This window comes from Equus przewalskii, chromosome 11 (genome assembly GCF_037783145.1).
Source record: "Equus przewalskii isolate Varuska chromosome 11, EquPr2, whole genome shotgun sequence".
NCBI classification, from domain to species: domain Eukaryota; kingdom Metazoa; phylum Chordata; class Mammalia; order Perissodactyla; family Equidae; genus Equus; species Equus przewalskii.
In genome coordinates this window covers 14,594,555-14,612,535 of record NC_091841.1, presented here as the reverse complement: position 1 = coordinate 14,612,535, position 17,981 = coordinate 14,594,555, and the positions used below count along the sequence as shown (strand labels likewise).

General features: G+C 33.4%; 1 protein-coding gene and 1 pseudogene across 1 annotated transcript; both read left to right on the top strand.

Annotated features, from left to right (window-relative positions):
- The first annotated feature begins 6,150 nt into the window (after nucleotides 1–6,150).
- Nucleotides 6,151–7,130, top strand: LOC103542588 (olfactory receptor 8K3-like; annotated as a pseudogene).
- Nucleotides 7,131–13,881: 6,751 nt separating this feature from the next.
- On the top strand, nucleotides 13,882–14,826 carry LOC103542585 (olfactory receptor 8K3-like). The gene has a single exon (XM_070566015.1). It carries the CDS (start codon nucleotides 13,882–13,884, stop codon nucleotides 14,824–14,826), a length of 945 nt encoding a protein of 314 aa, XP_070422116.1.
- Nucleotides 14,827–17,981: the final 3,155 nt, after the last annotated feature.

Here is a 17,981-nt window from a genome sequence, read left to right as displayed (position 1 = left end):
ATTGCAGAAGGTTACAAATGGTATTTACTTTATAAAACATTCTTTAAAAGATAAAATTATAGCGATGGGAAACTAGGTTAGTGGTTTGCTAAAGACTAGGGAATGAGAGACTAGAAGGAGGTATGACTATCAAAGAAGGGCATGAGGGAACTTTGTGGTGATGAACCAGGTCTGTATGTTGACTGCTGTGGGAGTTAAACAAATATACACATGTGATAAAATTGCTTTAAATTACATATACGCAAACAGAAAAATGAATGCATGCAAAACTGGTGAAATCTGAACAAAGTCAGTGGCTCGTCCCCATGTTAATTTCATGGTGGTAATATTGTTACTGTATTTATGTACTGTTATTATGACATTTATTACCACTTGGGGAAACTAAGTGGGGCACGGGAATTCTCTGTGGTCTTTTTGTTTTTTGGAACTTCTTGTAAACCTATGATTACTTAAAAAGAAGTTAAAAAAGCAAATCAAAGACGCCTGGGATAGTGTGGGGAAAGGAGTAGAATGAAAGTACTGCATAGACACTAAGAAACTTAGGGGTGCAGATAAATTCATTATTGTGATTGTTTTAATTGTTTTTCAATGCATACATATGTCCAAATTAATCAAGTATTAGACTTTGTGTATGCACTGTCTATTTTAGTGATACCTTAATAAAGTGTTTTAATTAGAAAACATGCTAAGAAACCAAACCAAACATAAGAAGAAAAGTCATTAACAGAAACATGTATCTTATAATAATACCAATTAACAAGAGAGAATATAATTTAGGCTCTGGTCACAGATGTGAGGATCCAAGAAACTTTATGAATTTAATGGTGGAGGAACGTATTAATAAAATCAACTTGAAATATTTAACAAAATCACCTGGTGTATTATACATTCTATTACCAACATTTTTCAATTTTGTGAGTGCATAAGTGTGAATATGTGTGTAGATGTAAGTATAGATATATCAATGTCTATATCCACATAGACACACACACAAGCAGATATTTGATATGTCTCACATGGAGAATTTGTTCACAACATATTAACATGACAAGCTCAAGATTTTTCATTGGACTGCAAACGTTAGTAGTGTTGGTGACAGCCAAGGTTACAAACAAAATATCTATCAATAAAATATGGATCTATGAAATTTTAATATATTTATTGACTGTAATGAATAAATAAGAAAAATGTCACAACATGGATTCATCACAAATAATTAGAGTGAATTAAATTCAATAACACAATTTACAGCAAAATAACATAGTAAAATATACATAAAAAATACATTTTAGCAGAAAGTATTGATAATATGTGTATATATCAAGCAGAGTAGGATATGTGTGAAGGTGGACAAGAAGGATTGGAATGATTATTGGACAATATGGAAAAACAATAAATATTGAAACATAAAGGCAAGGGGCTGGCCCGGTGGGGTAGTGGTTAAGTTTGTGTGCTCCACTTCAGCAGCCTGGGGTTCACTGGTTCAGATCCTAGGTGCAGACCTAGCACTGCTCATCAGGCCATGCTGTGGTGGCATCCCACATATAAAGTAGGGGAAGATGGGCATAGATGTTAGCTCAGGGCCAATCTTCCTCAACAAAAAGAGGAAGATTGGCAGTGGATGTTAGCGCAGGGCTAATTTCTTCTTCAAAAAAATTAAAAGTAAAGGCAACTATAGTGAAGAGATGCCCTAAACAGGTGATGACAATTCACTACGAAATGAGAATGAGAGAGAGGAGTAACTAATTTCTCTCCCAATGTCCCAAAGCAAAAGTAAAACAATTAAAAAAAGAAGAAGAAAACAAACACCTTATATAGAAAATATATTATTTTTAGTTCACTTATATTTTAAATAATTCAATACGACCATGTTTAAATACATCTCTCCCATGTCATCTATTTGAGGAGTCATTGTAGAACTAGAGGAACACTAACAAGCTTGTTGTATTGAGTAAATATATTTAAGCCATTTCTCTATGTGGTTGTGTTAATAAGGCTAATCCACAGACACAAAACCAAAAGGAGAATACACACACATGCATGCATACACACACACACACACAGATTGATGTTAAGGAATTGGGTCATGCAACTGTAACGGCTGTTAAGGCAGAAATCTGTGGGCAGGCTGGCACTGTAAGAGTTGATAACTGCGGTCTTGAGTACAAAGGTGAGAAAATAAGATAGAATTTCTATATTGTAGATATTGCTGTCTGGAGTATAATTCCCTTTGCTTTGGGAATATCCGTTTTTGCTCTTCAAGGCTTAAACTGATTGGATGAGGCCCACCCACATTCCGGAGGGTAATTGGCTGTACTCTAAATCTATTGATGCAAACATTAATAACATAGAAAAAATATCTTCACAGCAACATCTAGACTGATGTTTGACCAAAGAAGTGGCACCATTGCCTAGCAAAGTGGATACAAGTTTAGTCATCAAAGTGGAAAAAAAGAGAAAGTTAATCAAGAGTAAAAGGTAGAAATATAATATACAAACAAAAAAATGAATCTAGCTCACTTGCTCATAAATATAAGTTATTCTGGGCTATTAATAGACACACGCTGTCCTTTGCATTCTGTTAAGCTTTCGAATACTTCAGGGACAATCATGGAATTGTTTGGCCTCTCCAAAGGGAGAGTCTCAGAGGGTGAAAAACAATCCATAAATTGTTCTCACTATTCCATGTTATGAAACACATGCAGGATCCAAAACAGAGGTTTCATGACAGGTAAACAGAATATTTCACGTGGTGCCATATTTTACCAATATCTGAATAGTTTGAGTGACATCAGCAAGAACACCTTTATTCTATGGCAAAGCATAACAAAATATTGAGATTTCTGATTCACTTCCGTGTGCATTCTGCTATGATAACGCATGAGCTGAATAGGACTGCTCTTCTTTCTCTTCAGATTAATTGTTAAAACATTTTCAGAAATACTATTAAGAATATTTGAAATGTCAATGCCATATGACATGTAATATTTATGTTTTTACAAATACTTAATCACATGAATATTTGAGGCCAAAAATAAAGAAAATAAAGCCTAACTAAGGAGCCAGGAATAGAAAAATATACAGATATGGCAGAATTATGAAGCTTCAAGTATTAAGTTTCTAGTCTGAAAACTTTCTAAATCCTTAGTCCTTTAGCGACGCTAGGCTTTTCTTATTCCTTTCTCAAAAATATTGTAATAATTAATATATATTTAATTCAATGTATAAATGTGAATTTTTTTCTGATCTCTTGATGAATGAAAAGGAAATTTCCACCTTACACTGAGATGTGAAAAGCAATTTTTAGAGGTTAGGAGACTTTCAAGTACCCAGTCTTATGGTGATGGTACAATGGACAGCGTGTTCAGTTTCCAGTGGGATCTGGCAGAAAGCTGATGTAATTTTTCAAAGAGTATAGCTTTAGAAAGTAATCTGATAATCCAGATAGTGCACAATGAAAAGGTGGTTTGATGCATTCTGTAGACGTCTAAAGCTGGTGAGAGAAAGCCCGTCTATCCTCCGTCATCGTCCAGGAATTCAGCGCTTCCCAATGTGCTTTGTTTTCTTTAGCTTTTCATCATTGCACGTAAACAAGATTTATACTGCTTCGTATTCCATTGATTTAAAATATTTTTTCCAAACATGGAAATATGTTCAGTATTTCTGACATGAGAAGGGTAAGTACATGGGACAGGGTAGGATGTCAGAAGCTCACAAACTTCTAACCAATGATTTATGTGAGAAAGTATAGATTTCCTGTAAAAACCTTTATAATTTAATGTTTATGTTATAAAGATTAGTAATTTAATGTTATAAAGATTTTTCTATTTGCTTTTTTAGAGCTCACTCAGAGACTCCTGACACTGTTATTTTCCTTGTAATCAGGATCAATTCTTTTTAAGTATGTATGTATGCATTTCTTTTTTTGCGGAAATATTTATACTCACAATTTTTTAAAACACTAATTCTTTTACCTTAGCCTGCCATCCTCATTCTACTCTGCTATGTTTTAAGCTTGGTGGTTTATTAGGCACATTCACATATGTATTTATTTCATTATACTTATGGACGTCTGCATTAAATTAAATGTGTAGAGAAGTTCTTTGTGACCTTAATGTACAGACAGTCTTCAAATAACATCCCAGAATTTATAATCTGTGTATTTTATCTTCCAGCACGCTATTGTGTAATATAGTGATTTTAAACCTATTTTTTTCTTTAAAGTAGAAAATCTCTTTATCCAAAAAGAATGTATGTGAAACATTATTATATGAAACTGATTCCAGTGACCTCACTTTTGCTCAATTTGCTTATGTCTTCATACTATTCTAGGTTCATCCATCACAAAACATATCTTTGTGTTACAAACAAGGTAGTATTCATCAGTTATAATAAAAATGCACCTGGGGAAGAGGAAATATGTTAGTTTTTTTTAATTTTCTTTAAAGTATTTTATTGGAATCCTTTGATTAAAAAATGTACTTGTTTAAGACAAAGGTAAGAAGTGAATCCTGACTGATATTTAAATTCCCCAAAATTTCTAGTCAGATTTTTACCCCAACAAGTTGACAGCAGTTTCTCAAGCTAATACAAGAAAGATGCAAGTTCCTAGGATTTACCCAACACCAGAGAAAGGACATTCTTTGTGTCAGCAAAATTCATAGTAGCCAAGAAGGGGCATGACTCTTCACTTTTTGTCATAGCCTCTAGATGAAGTCGCAGGAACCATTACCTAGGCAACCCAGCCATCCTGACAGCACTTCTCCAAGAGGCTAAATACCAAACCTTAGCCCTTCAGTTGTCAATTTAGTGCTCAATCTCTGTGAAGGGGCACTGCCTCTGGCTGGGCTTCCAGATCTCTAGAAATATGTTAGTTTTAAGATAAATGTATGTTAAATATCTTAAGTAAAGTAGAAGATAAATTATCCAAAAGAAGAGCACATTGATAGTCAAGTTGTAGTCACGGAGCTGGGTCATGGTGGAGGGGTACTGAGGACAGTTACCTGGACAACACACCACTCCATCTATGCATCCTCATAACCCTGACAAAGAAGTTAAGTCATACAGAAAGAGTTTATACGTACATATCTAAAATAATCCATTTCAGGTAACTCACTCTCTCCACCAAGAAATTAAAACAAACACACACAAAGAATCCTATGTACTTGACATTAAGGGATATTTCCAGGTACCACAAACACAGTGAAATGTATAATTCTCACTTATCTTCCCAACAACCGTACGAGAAACAGTTTATTTTGCTGGTGTGAATAAAGAGATTAAGATAATTTACAACATTTATCCACAGTACTGCTTTATATACAACAAAAATTTAGGTGTAGTAGTGAGGATATTAACCTATGTATATTTCATGAGATGTTTCCCTATGTAAAGAAAAATAATCTACTATAATCTCTCAGAATTTTCTTCTTTTTACACCTCTGTCCAATACTGGTCAACACATTAATTTCATCCTGTCCCATCTGAAGGCATAAGGGCCTTCACATGAATATGCTTTAAAGCAGGGGCTTCTAAATATTTCCACACATAACTGGAATTTGCATTTTAAAATTTTGTGATATAATTAACAGATTTATCATGTCATATTATGTAATTCTAATTTTGTAAGTGTAATTATGCTATTGTCATTATATAAAAGACAAAACAAAAAGTTTGTCACCTCTAAAACTACCAGTTGCAATTTGTATCATTTTTATTCATTTTTGCTTTATTACACTTATATCTATATTTATGTCTATATCTATACATATATGAGGGTTTGCCAACGTTGGCACTGTTGATATTTTGAACTGTAAAACTCTTTGTTGAGGGGGGCTACCCTAATATAGGAATATAAGTAGCAGCATCACTGGACTTTAACCATTAGATGCCAGTAGGATCCCTCTTTCAGCTGTGGCAACTAAAATTCCTCCAAATATTATCAAATGTCTTTTGGGGCACAAAGCTTCCCCAGCTGAAAATGACAAATCTCTCTCTATCACCAATTATATCTCTACTTCGGTTTCTATTATTAAATACATATGGTTTATTTGCAGGGAGTGGATTATTTTATCAGAGTCTTAATGGTAAATTTGGATTTATTTTATTTATAGCAACTTTGCATATTAAAAAATTACCATATTATACTACATGAAAGCTATTGAGTATGCTGACATCTCTACCCAGAATAGGTTTTCTGATCAACCTGGATGGAAAAAAAATCGCACAGTGCTGAACAAATTCATTCTCATGGGAATCATAGATCACCCAGAGCTGCAGGCTCCATTATTTGGGATCTTCCTCACCATCAACATGATCTCAGTGGTGGGTAACCTAGCACGGTCATCCTCACCAAGATGGACTCCAGGCTACAAACAACCATGTACTTTTTTCTCAGATACATGACTTTTATTGATTTTGGTTATTCAACAACTGGAAGCACCTAAAATGTTACTAAATTTTGCTGTGGATCAAAATACAATATATTATTATACTTGTGCCACACGGCTGGCTTTTTTCATCATGTTCATTATTAGTGAACTTTTTATTCTATCAGCAATGTCCTATGACCACTATGTGGCCATCTGTGACCCTCTGCTCTACACAGTCATCATGCCCCAAAGGCTATGTCAGGAACTGGTGGCAATCCCATATCTCTATAGCACATTTGATTCTCTTGTAGTCAATGTAAAGATTTTTAATTTATTCTTCTGTGGGTATAATGTCATCAGACATATCTACTGTGACAGTCTTCCCTTGTTATCTTTTCTCTTCTCAAACACAACTAATTGAATTGACTATTCTGATTTTCTCAGCTTTTAATTTGATTTTCTCACTTCTGATAATTCTTGTCTTACCTGTTCATCTTTGTAGCCATTCTCAGGATGAACTCTGCTGAGGTTAGGCACAAGTGTGTTTCTATCTGTAGTTCCCACCTGACAGTGGTCACAGTGTTTTATGAACCTTTAATGTTTAAGTCCAGTCATTCCTTTGACACTGATAAAGTGGCTTACATATGTTACACCCTCATTATGCCCACATTGAATCCCTGGATCTATAGCTTGAGGAACAAAGATGTCAAATATGCTTTACAAAGGATGTGGAAAAAACTATTCAATATGTTTACTTAAGGTTCAATGTCCAACGTGATTTCTATAAACTAGGTTCATATTTTAAGCCTTGTTTTGTGTGCTTTCAGAAGGAAAGCAAATACAAAAAAGTATATCATATATTTAGATAATATCTTCTATGTGCCAGTCACACTAAGTGCTGTAAATATATTGGTGAGAAGAACAGTAAAAATCTTTGCTTCTTTCTGGGAAAGAGGTGAAATAGAAGATTAGAATTAAGTAAATTTTACAGCACAGTAGAATGGTTAGGACACATAGGACAAGATAAAGAGAATGGGCATGCTGCGTGGGAGTAAGGGAGAATAGTTGGCAGAGAAGGGACACTAAAATGACTCGTGTTATTCTCAACTATTAGAATAAATTTCCCAGTGTCTATGTGTGTGTTTGTGCATGTCTTTGTGTGTGTTTGCGTAAGCACATCCTTCTGTTTTAGGCTTCATACTCTTCTATGGCATGTATTAAACTCAAACATTGTGGTTTCAAGGAGGCTCAGTGTAGTACAATGATTTAAAGTCATCCGCCATGTGAATTTGCTCAGATGCTCCCATACCACATGGGCGATCTTAGGGTCGTGCTCTTTTCTCATCAGCACAGTTGCTTTCATATGTGAGCCCTAGAAAGTCTATTAACTCAGCATACTCAGCAATTTAGTAACTCATAGGATTTTCTGAATCAGTCCATTTCTCTATACAAGAGGATATACCAATTAGGATACATTTCCTTGATTATAGTTAACAATGCTGTATTTAATACTTGAAAGTTATTAAGAGAGTAAATAAATCTTCTGACAACAAAAAAATAGTAAATGTGAAGTGACGGAGATGTTAGATAATGCTAAATTCTAATCATACTACAGTATGTATGTAGCAAATCAACACACTATACACCTTTAACTTACGCAACGTTATATGCCAATTATATTTCAATAAAACTGGAGAAAAAAATTTCTTGAAGCTTGCCATGGAAGCTTCCAATTTTTTTTTTTTTTTATAATTTATTAGGGTCTTGATTCTGAACTCCTTGTTTTTGTCTAATAGATTGTTACACCTCCTTATCTTTCTGATAACCTAGAATACTTCTTGTTTAAAGTTCACACTATAATTGTTTTTGTTTCTTTGCAAAAAAAGTCTACTCTATGTTGAATAAGGTTTGTTGCCTCTTTATAAGGTGACTTTCCTCAATGTTGGTTCTTATGAGTGTAATATAATCAAGAGCAGCCAAAGGCATTATAAGAAAAGAAAACAACAGAGCAATATCAGTCAAGACAATTTATGCAACAATTCTGACAAAAATTTTAGTAAATTTAATCTAGCAATATGTAAATACAAGAATGCACCATGCTATGTTTACTCCAAAAATGTACAGTTGGTTTAATATTCAAAAATGCAATCATATTAAGAAACTAAAAAGGACAAAAAAATTGACATCTTAATAAATATAGCTGACAGATCATTTTAAAGTGTCAACATCTGCTAGTAATAAACATTTTGACCAGACAAGTAGTAAGTGGGACTTTGTAAAAGTGATAAAGGGCACCAATGAAAAATCTACAACTAGCATCATGTAGCATATTAAAAAATCAAATACATTTTCACTAAGATTAGGAGCGAGATGAGTAGGATCTTCTTCCTCATTCTAGTCAACTTGTACTGGAGGTTGTATCGAGCACTACATGGAAAAGAAAAAAAATAGAAAGTATTCACTTGGGAAAGGAGGAAGTAAAACTGTATTTATTAGTAGACGACATGATCGTGCAGGTAGCAATCTACTGGAACCTATGGAAAAAAAGTCTAAACTAAAAAGTGAATTCAACGGGGCAAAAGAAAGATCAGTATACAAAAATTTTATTTCTCTACACTGCCAATAAAAATTTAAAGTAAAATTTTTAAATACCTGTTACAAAGGCATCAAAATGGTTAAAATACATAAAATAAATCTGAAAAAATATAAAAAGCCTATACAATAAAAATTAAGAAACATTTTTGAAAGACATTAAAGGAGACCTAAATAAATGAAAGATAAACTATGTTCATTTGCTGGAATATTTAATATTGTTAAAATCTCAAACTTCCCCAAATGTACCTCTAAATTCAATGCAACCCCAATGAAAATCCAAGCAGGTTTTATCTTTTGGTAGGAATTGGGAATCTGAAACTAAAATATATAAAGAAACACAAAAGATCTTGTGTAGCTGAATTAACTTTAAAAAGAGGAATAAAGTTGTAATACAAACACTAAGACAAACACTAAATTCCAGTTTTATTTTAAAGCTACAGTTATCAAAAGAGTGCACATCAATGAAATGATAATGATAGACCAGAAATAGACTCATGTATATATGAAAAATGGATTTTCCACAAAGCAAAAGAAAAAAAGGTCATTTGGTGGGGAAAAGACTTTTTAAGAAATCATGATGAGCTAATTAGATACACATATGCAAACATTGAACATTGATCAATAACTCATACAAAGATTTACAGAAAATGGATTACAGATGTAAATGCAATACCTAAAAGTCTAAAAATTTCAGAAGAAAACCTAATAGAAAATATTCTTCACCTTGGGTTGTGTAAAGATTTCTTAGATTCAACACCAGAAGTAAAACTGATAAAATAAAAATTTGATACAGTGGTCAACATGAACATTAAATCTTTTACTTTTAAAAATATATTCTTAAAAGGATGTAAAACAAATGCACATTCTGGGAGACAATATCTTCAAGCAATGCATCTCATGAAGGGCTTGTGCCACAATACATACAGAGATCTCATAACTCAATATTAATAATATTAATAATAATAAAGAATAGGCAAAACAACTGAATAATCTCTTTACTAAATAACATATAAAGATGGCAAATATGCACAGAAAAGTTGCTCAGCATCATTATCCATTAATGAAATTCAATTTAAAACCTCAATGAGATAACACCATATATCATATATTGTGTGTAAGATATATATTTATACACATAGGTATATATATATATATACACACACACACATACATCTATGTGTATATATATAAATATGAGATCTATATATCTGTTTATATATATATGTGAGATAAATTTTATCATATTTGTTCATTTTTGTATAAGATTTTGATCAACATTGTTTATTTTTTGCCTCTGTGCTCCTAATTATATCAGTGCAACGTTTTTAAAGGCTATCTTCCTCCTGTTGAATTACTTTCATATTTTTATGAGAAATTAGTTGAACTATTTGCCAAGGTGTATTTCTATGTTGTTTATTCTGTTCCATTGATTTATGTGTTTGTATTTCCACCAGTATCTCACAGTCTTGATTATTGTGGCTGTATTCTAAACCTCAACATAGAATACAGTATTTTCTTCATTTCAGCCACAATTTAAATTTGTTTTCCCCATGCTAGGTCCTTGACCCTTCATATAAATTTCAGTTTAAAGTAGCCTCTACAAAAAATCTCGCTGGAATTTTATTTGGATTTGCATTAAATCTATAGATCAGTTTGGAAAGAATTGACTTCTTTAGTCTGTTGAGTTTTCTAATCTACAAACTCAATACGTCTACTAATTTGTGGGGCTCTTTTATTTCTTTAGTAAGTATTTTGTACTTTTCAGCATACAGATCTTATATATGTTTTATTAGTTTCTATCTACACATTTTACTATATATGGGGTGAATATAAAGAGTTTTATTTTTTAGTTGGTTTCTGTATGTCTTTTAATCATGTTTCATGACACTTTGCTGAACTCATATTTTTTCCTAGACTTAGTTTCAGATTTGTGGAAATTTTTTATTAGACAATATATCATTTGAATATAGGAAAGATTTCATTTCTTCCTTTCCAACTGCATGTATTTTTATGCCCTTTTCTTGCACTTTCTGGAAATTCCTATTTGATCTCCATTGAGTACCTATAGATGATTTTGCATTTTTAGATGTCTTCTGAATATGTAATTATAAATTATTTAGTCCTTTTATTCTGGCGTCCTTCACTCAGCATAATTCTTTTGAGAGCATCTATATTTTTGTGTGTACGAATCATTCATTACTTTCCATTGCTAGTGACATTCATTTGCTTGTATATCCTACAATCTATTTTTCCATTCTCCAGTAGATGAACATTTGGACTGTTTCTGGTTTTTGGCCATTACAAATAAAGCTTCAATAAAGCTGAAGGGAAAGAAAAATTTCTACTTTACACTTACTAGGGGTTCTAGCCAGGCTTAAGAATTAAACTGACATAAGACAGATAACAGGACAAAAGCAAGCATATTTTATTTAGTAATTTTTGTGTGTATGTGTGAGTCCTCTCAAGAGTAATGAAGACCCAAAGAAGTGGCTAAGCCTAAGTGTTCATATGTTAGGTTGAACTGAGAGTGTAGAAAAGTAACTAAAATATATGGTATATGCGGAGACTCCCAGCATATAAGATATTTTAACCACGTGTTTGCACAGATTTCTCTTGACCTCAAGTCTCCATCTCTGGTGGAATGCTTCTTTTCTCCTGGTATAAGGAGAGCATGTGTGATGTGATAGTTTTATCTCTTGCTTTTAGGAAAAAAAGTTCAGAGTTCCCTTCTTGCTCCTCTTGTTTTTCCTATCTTTAGCTCAAAATAATCAATATGTCCGAACAACATATTGTGGAGTGACATGTGCTAAACTTCTGTTACTATGGACATTTGTATACAAGTCTTATACGGAAATATGCTGTCATTTTTCTTGGGTAAATACATGGGAATGGAATGGTTAAATATTATGTCACACGCATGTCTAAATGTTAAGACACTGGTGCTTATATCAAATCGCTTTCAAATATTTATACCATTTTACTTTCCTACCAACAATGTGTGAAAGTTCCTGTTCCTTTAGGAAGAATATATATACATATATAAACAAATTTCATGTGATAAATTTTATCATAAATACCATGGAATACCTCTCACCAACAATAAAGTAACAAATGATTTATACACGTAAAAGCACAAACACATCTCAGGAGAATTATGTTGCTTGAACAAAGCCAATCCCAAAAGATCACAAATGATATAATATTATTTATAAAACTTTTTTAAATGACAAAAACTATAATGAGGGCTTAGGAACAGTGGCAGAAGAGGAGGAAGAGGGTGTGGCTGTGAAGGGACAGCCAAAGGGAACTTTGTGGTGATGGAATAAATCAATATTGGAGTGGGGGTTGCACAGAATGGAATAACTGAAATGGTGCAATATGCAGTAAAGGAAAAAAGCAAAAGTAAAGGAGAAGTGGTAAATAGATGATAGAAACTCACAGTGAAATGAGAAGGAACAGTAACTAGTTTCTGTCCCTGAGGCAAGAGTAAAAACAACATGAGGAACAAATCAAGGAAGCAACATCTCATATTTGCATAATGTATTATTTTAATTCCCTAAAACTTTTAAAATAATGTAATAGGACAATTTTTAAACATTTCTACACTGGGTGACTCATTTGGGGAGCCCACTGTGGCAATGCAGACTGTTGATGATCATGCCCTATAGGTACAATATCTTAAACAAGAGTCATTTGTGGTACAAAAGGAAAGTTCACCAAGAGTAAAAAAGAGGAAGCTAAGAAGAAAGGAAGGAAGGAAGGAAGGAAATAGCGGAAAGAAAGTAGGAAGTCAGAAATGAAAACCTGAAAGAAAGAGAGAAGGAAAAGACAGTGAATACAATTGTTCCTGACAATTAAAGGACAACCTACAGACATTTTGTTGTGCTCTCAAATACTTTAGGGGTAATCAACAAATTGCTTGATGTCTCTTTAGGGAGAGTTTCAAAAGGTGAAAAAAATCCATAAATTGTTCTCAGTGTGCCACAAGTGAAACACACGAGAGAGCCAAGACAGCTGTTTCTTTACAGGTAAAAAGATAAAATATTTCATGTGGTGCCTTAAGTTACCAATAGTGACAATGTTTCAGCGACATATGCGACGTTCCACTTTAATTAAATGGCAAAGCCCTAGCAAAAAGCAACCATTTCTGCTTCAGTTCCCTTTGCCTTCTACTACTCCATATGCTTGAGCAAGAACAGGACTCCTTTCCTTTTTATTTTAATTTTTTGAGTATTTTCACATAGGTTGACAGACTAAATGCTCAAAAGCATCTTTGAAATATCATCATGCTATTGCTTATAAAATATTCATTTTATAAGACTAATTATATCTCTAATACAGGCCAAAATTTAGAATGAATGAAGCATAACTAAAGAGGCATGAATTTTTAAAAACTGGAAAAGTTGAGAAGCTGCTCGTATTCAGTCTTCTGATATCCTTTTGACATCCTTTCACATTTTTAGTTACTTAGTTAAAGTTACCGATATCCTTTTGATATCCTTTCACATTTTTAGTTACTTAGTGGCTCTAGGCTCTTTTTTGTGACCCTCTCAGTATAATTTAATATTTTATGACAATTTAAATAAATGTATAAATATGATTCTTTCCAGATCATTTGATGAGTTAAAAGTGGATTTTCACCCACACTGAGATGTGAGAAGTATTATTTGGATATTAACAGACATTTAGGTACCCAGTTTTATAATAATGGTACAATGTTCAGCAGATTCTTCACTTTCAAGTGGGGTCTGACAGAAATCAGCTATAATTATTTCAAAGAGCATAGCTTTAAAAAAATAGCAATTAGTATTCAACAAAGATGTTACTATGAAAAAGCAATATGATTTTTACACAAAATGATAAAGGTTGTGAGAAAAAAAGCTTCTCTTTTTCTTTACCTTACAGAGAAACCTGCATGGAAACACAAAATCTAACAATGTTAAATGAATTCATTTTAATGGGGATCACAGACAAACCTGAGGTGCAGGCTCCATTATTTGGGCTCTTCCTCACCATATATGTGATCTCAGTGGTGGGCAACTTGGGCATGGTCATCCTCACCAAGATGGACTCCAGGCTACAAACACCCATGTACTTTTTTCTCAGACACCTGGCTTTTACTGATCTTGGTTATTCAACAACTGTAGGACCCAAAATGTTAGTAAATTTTGTTCAGGATAAAAATACAATATCTTATTATTTTTGTGCTATACAACTAGCTTTCTTTCTTATGTTCATTATTAGTGAATTCTTTATTCTGTCAGTGATGTCCTATGATCGCTACGTGGCCATCTGTAACCTTCTGCTCTACACAGTTAACATGTCACAAAGGGTATGCCATGTGCTGGTGGCAATTCCATATCTCTACAGCACATTTGTTTCTCTTTTGGTCACTGTAAAGATTTTTAATTTATACTTCTGTGGCTACAACGTCATCCATCACTTCTACTGTGACTGTTTCCCTTTGTTATCTTTGCTCTGCTCAAATACGCATGAAACTGAAATGATTATTCTGATTTTAGCTGGTTTTGATTTAATTTCATCCCTTGAGATAGTTCTTGTGAATGGCTACCTACTCATCCTTGTAGCCATTCTCAGGATGAACTCTGCTGAGGGTTGGTACAAGGCTTTTTCTACCTGTGGATCCCACTTGATTGTGGTCATAGTATTTTATGGAACTTTGATATTTATGTATGTGCAGCCCAAATCCAGTCATGCCTTTGACACTGATATAGTCGCTTCCATATTTTACACCTTCATTATCCCCATGTTGAATCCTTTGATCTATAGCTTGAGGAACAATGATGTAAAATATTCACTAAAAAGGATGTGGAAAAATCTATGCAATCTTTTTGCTTAAAGTTAATGCACAATGTGATTTCTGTACATTAGGTTATGAGATTTAATGTTTCCTCTATGTGCCTCCGAAAGAAACAGCAAGCACAAAAGAGTTCAACATATATTTATAGTTTTTCTTCTCTATTCCAGGCATGTGTAGTTCCTGGAGTTAGATTAATGCCCAAGATAGTAAAAATATTGGACTTCTTTGAGAAAGAAAGAGAGATTAAATATATAAGTTAAGTAGATGTTACAATACAGTAGACTGTAGACAGTAGACAGAGTGGATGCAGACAAAAATAGTTGTCAACGATTCTGGTGATTTCCTCACCTAGAAGAATAAAATTATAGAATCTGTGTGTGTTTGTGTGTGCACCTGTATGTGTAAGTCTTGTCTTTTCCTTCTGTTTTAGCCTTCATACTCTTCCTTGCTATACTTTAGAATTATGCTTAATATTGACTGTTCTGTGACATCTGATAACTTGAAGTATTCAATTGTATTAGTTTGCTCAGGGCACTCAGAATCTCCCAAGTTTGTACTCCCCCTTGAAAGTGGTTAGCTTGCTTAATATCGGGTGTTTGGTTTAGAAGATTCTAACATTTCCTTTTCTTTTTGAGAGAACATAGTTATCCATGCTTAAAAATTATGTTCCAGTTGTTTTATTTGGGTAAGAGGATTATTCTGTGTTGAATTAATTATGTTGCCTCTCTGCTTAGGTTGATGCTTCCCAATTTTCATCAATATTGACTACGCACTGTATTTTAATTGACTTTCAGTGCTTAACTATTGCTCCAACTCACTATCCACATTTCCCCATATGCTTGCTTTCATTTTTTAAATTTCTCTTTTTCTTACTTTCATTGATCTTAATATTGCTGGGATTTCACTGAAACTATTAGTCTACAATATTTGCTCTGTTCACCATGATGAATCAATATTCTCTGTTTAGCCAATGGACATTTAATAAAAATATTTTATTGAAATAAAATTTATGAAGTGCATGATACAGCATAACCAAGATGTTCTTCAGTAGGTGTATGAGTAAATAACCATGGTACATCTAGAAAATGGAATGCTATTTAGCACTAAAAAGAAATGAGCTATTAAGCTTTGAAAAGATAAAATGGAACCTTAAATGCATGCGTCTAAGTGAAGGAAGCCAATATGAAAAGGCTGCATACTGTATGATTCTAAGTCTATGACATTCTAGAAAAGGCAAAATTATGGAGACGGTAAAAAAGTCAGTGGTTGACAGGAGTTGGGGCAGAGGAAAGGACAAATAGGAGGAGTACAGAGGATTTTTAAAGCAGTGAATCTACTTTGTATGAAATTATAATGGTGGATACAAGTCATTATATATTTGTCCAAACCCATAGAATGTACAATACCAGGAGTGAACGCTAATGCCAACTATGGAGTTCTGCTGAGAATGATGCATCAATGAAGGTTCATCAGCTGTAACAAACGTGCCACTCTGGCGGGGGGCATGGATAATGGGATGGGGGACTCTATGCAAGTGTAGGGGCATGGAGTTTATGGGAAACATCTGTTCTTAATTTTCCTGTCAAGTTAAAACTTCTCTAAAAAGTTTCAAAGTACAAAAAATGTGCATGATACAGTGACATAGGAGGTAAATATTATGAAAATGTTGATGCAGTTAAAAGGAATATTTGCAATGGTCATAAAGACTACCAGGTAATAATTTCTGACACTTTTGAGTACTATATGACAGACATTCCTCATGTCTTGATGAATTTAGTCATCAGAAAGTCTGTGTGAGACAGGTTCAATTAAAATTTCCATTTTTCTCATTATAAAATGATGATTCAGAGACGGTAAGTAAATTGTTAGAATCCACAAACGTATTAGGTGTTAGAGCCAGGTTTAAAAGACAGGTGGTTTAGTTCATGCTTGAGGATTCATGCTCTTAATAAGTACCCTATATTGTCTCTTATGCCTTTTTTATGCTTTGCTGATGTCATCCCAGAGATGACAGAGAGTAAAACGTCACTTTGGTAGATAACATATTGGAAGAGGAGAAGCAAGAGAGAGATTAAAAAAAAAAACAAAAAACAAAAGCAGTGAAGTGCATGTCTGGCACAGAAAGTGAATTCAAGAAAGATATAATTAATTAAAAATAGATAAATTGAGTCACAGAAATATAAATGAATTAGACCATTTTGCATGAGTTATTTGCTCAAATAAAAAGCCATAACAAAGTGAATGCAAGGCAAAGTCTGAGTAGACCTATAATAAATTGGGGAATGGGCAGGAATTGCCATTAGGTCATCAGAAATATGCTGAAAAAGAAATAAACAACGAGGTTCCCATTTTAAGAAACAATTTCTGTTCTAAGAAGTTCAGTTGTCTTTAAGAAATGAAAATTGAGAAGAATCAGAATTACAAAAAATTCAAATATCAATTGCTAATGATTTGTAGGAAAAATTCTACCAGGGACAATATAAGATATAAATGTTCTTTCCCAAAAAAGACAGGTCTGTGTAAGGAATATTCATTCTCCATCACTTTCTGCTTCTCAGAATTTGAAGGAACTTTTTATATGAGCTTCAGCCATTTTAGAAATTAATTTGAGGACAAGAGAATATATTGATTCCAATATTGTTGAGTTACTGAAACAGTGAAAGACATGAGGCCCAACAGGTGATCATTTATTTTTAATTGTCCTCTTCCTTGAACCAGTATTTGTTGAGTGACACATTAAATGGGAAAAGCATTCCTAAGTGATACAGTAGGGAAAAGATTAATGCCGCATGCAGTTGTGAAAGTTAGGCATCATGTTATTTTAGGATGTGCCATTCATATGGACTAAGATTTGAAAAAACCTCCCCAAAGATGTACAATATATTAAGCATCCCTTTGATTCATGTAAACGTCCAAGGGCTGCCCACCACAGTGATTAGACAGATAAAAGGACCACCATACATCTCAAGAATATCTATCAACATCCTGAAAAGAAAGTTCGCTAATCAACCTACACAGTTTGTCACTGAAAGAGATCCTGAAAACATGAAAGAAAAAGAATATTAATTGAAAAGTTTGAAGATGAGAGTTGAATGTTATTATCTTTAGAATAAGAAATAATCTGATTCTTTAAATAAAGACCCACAATAATCCTAATACTCCCAAGTGTCAAATTGCACATGCATATGGTTTTA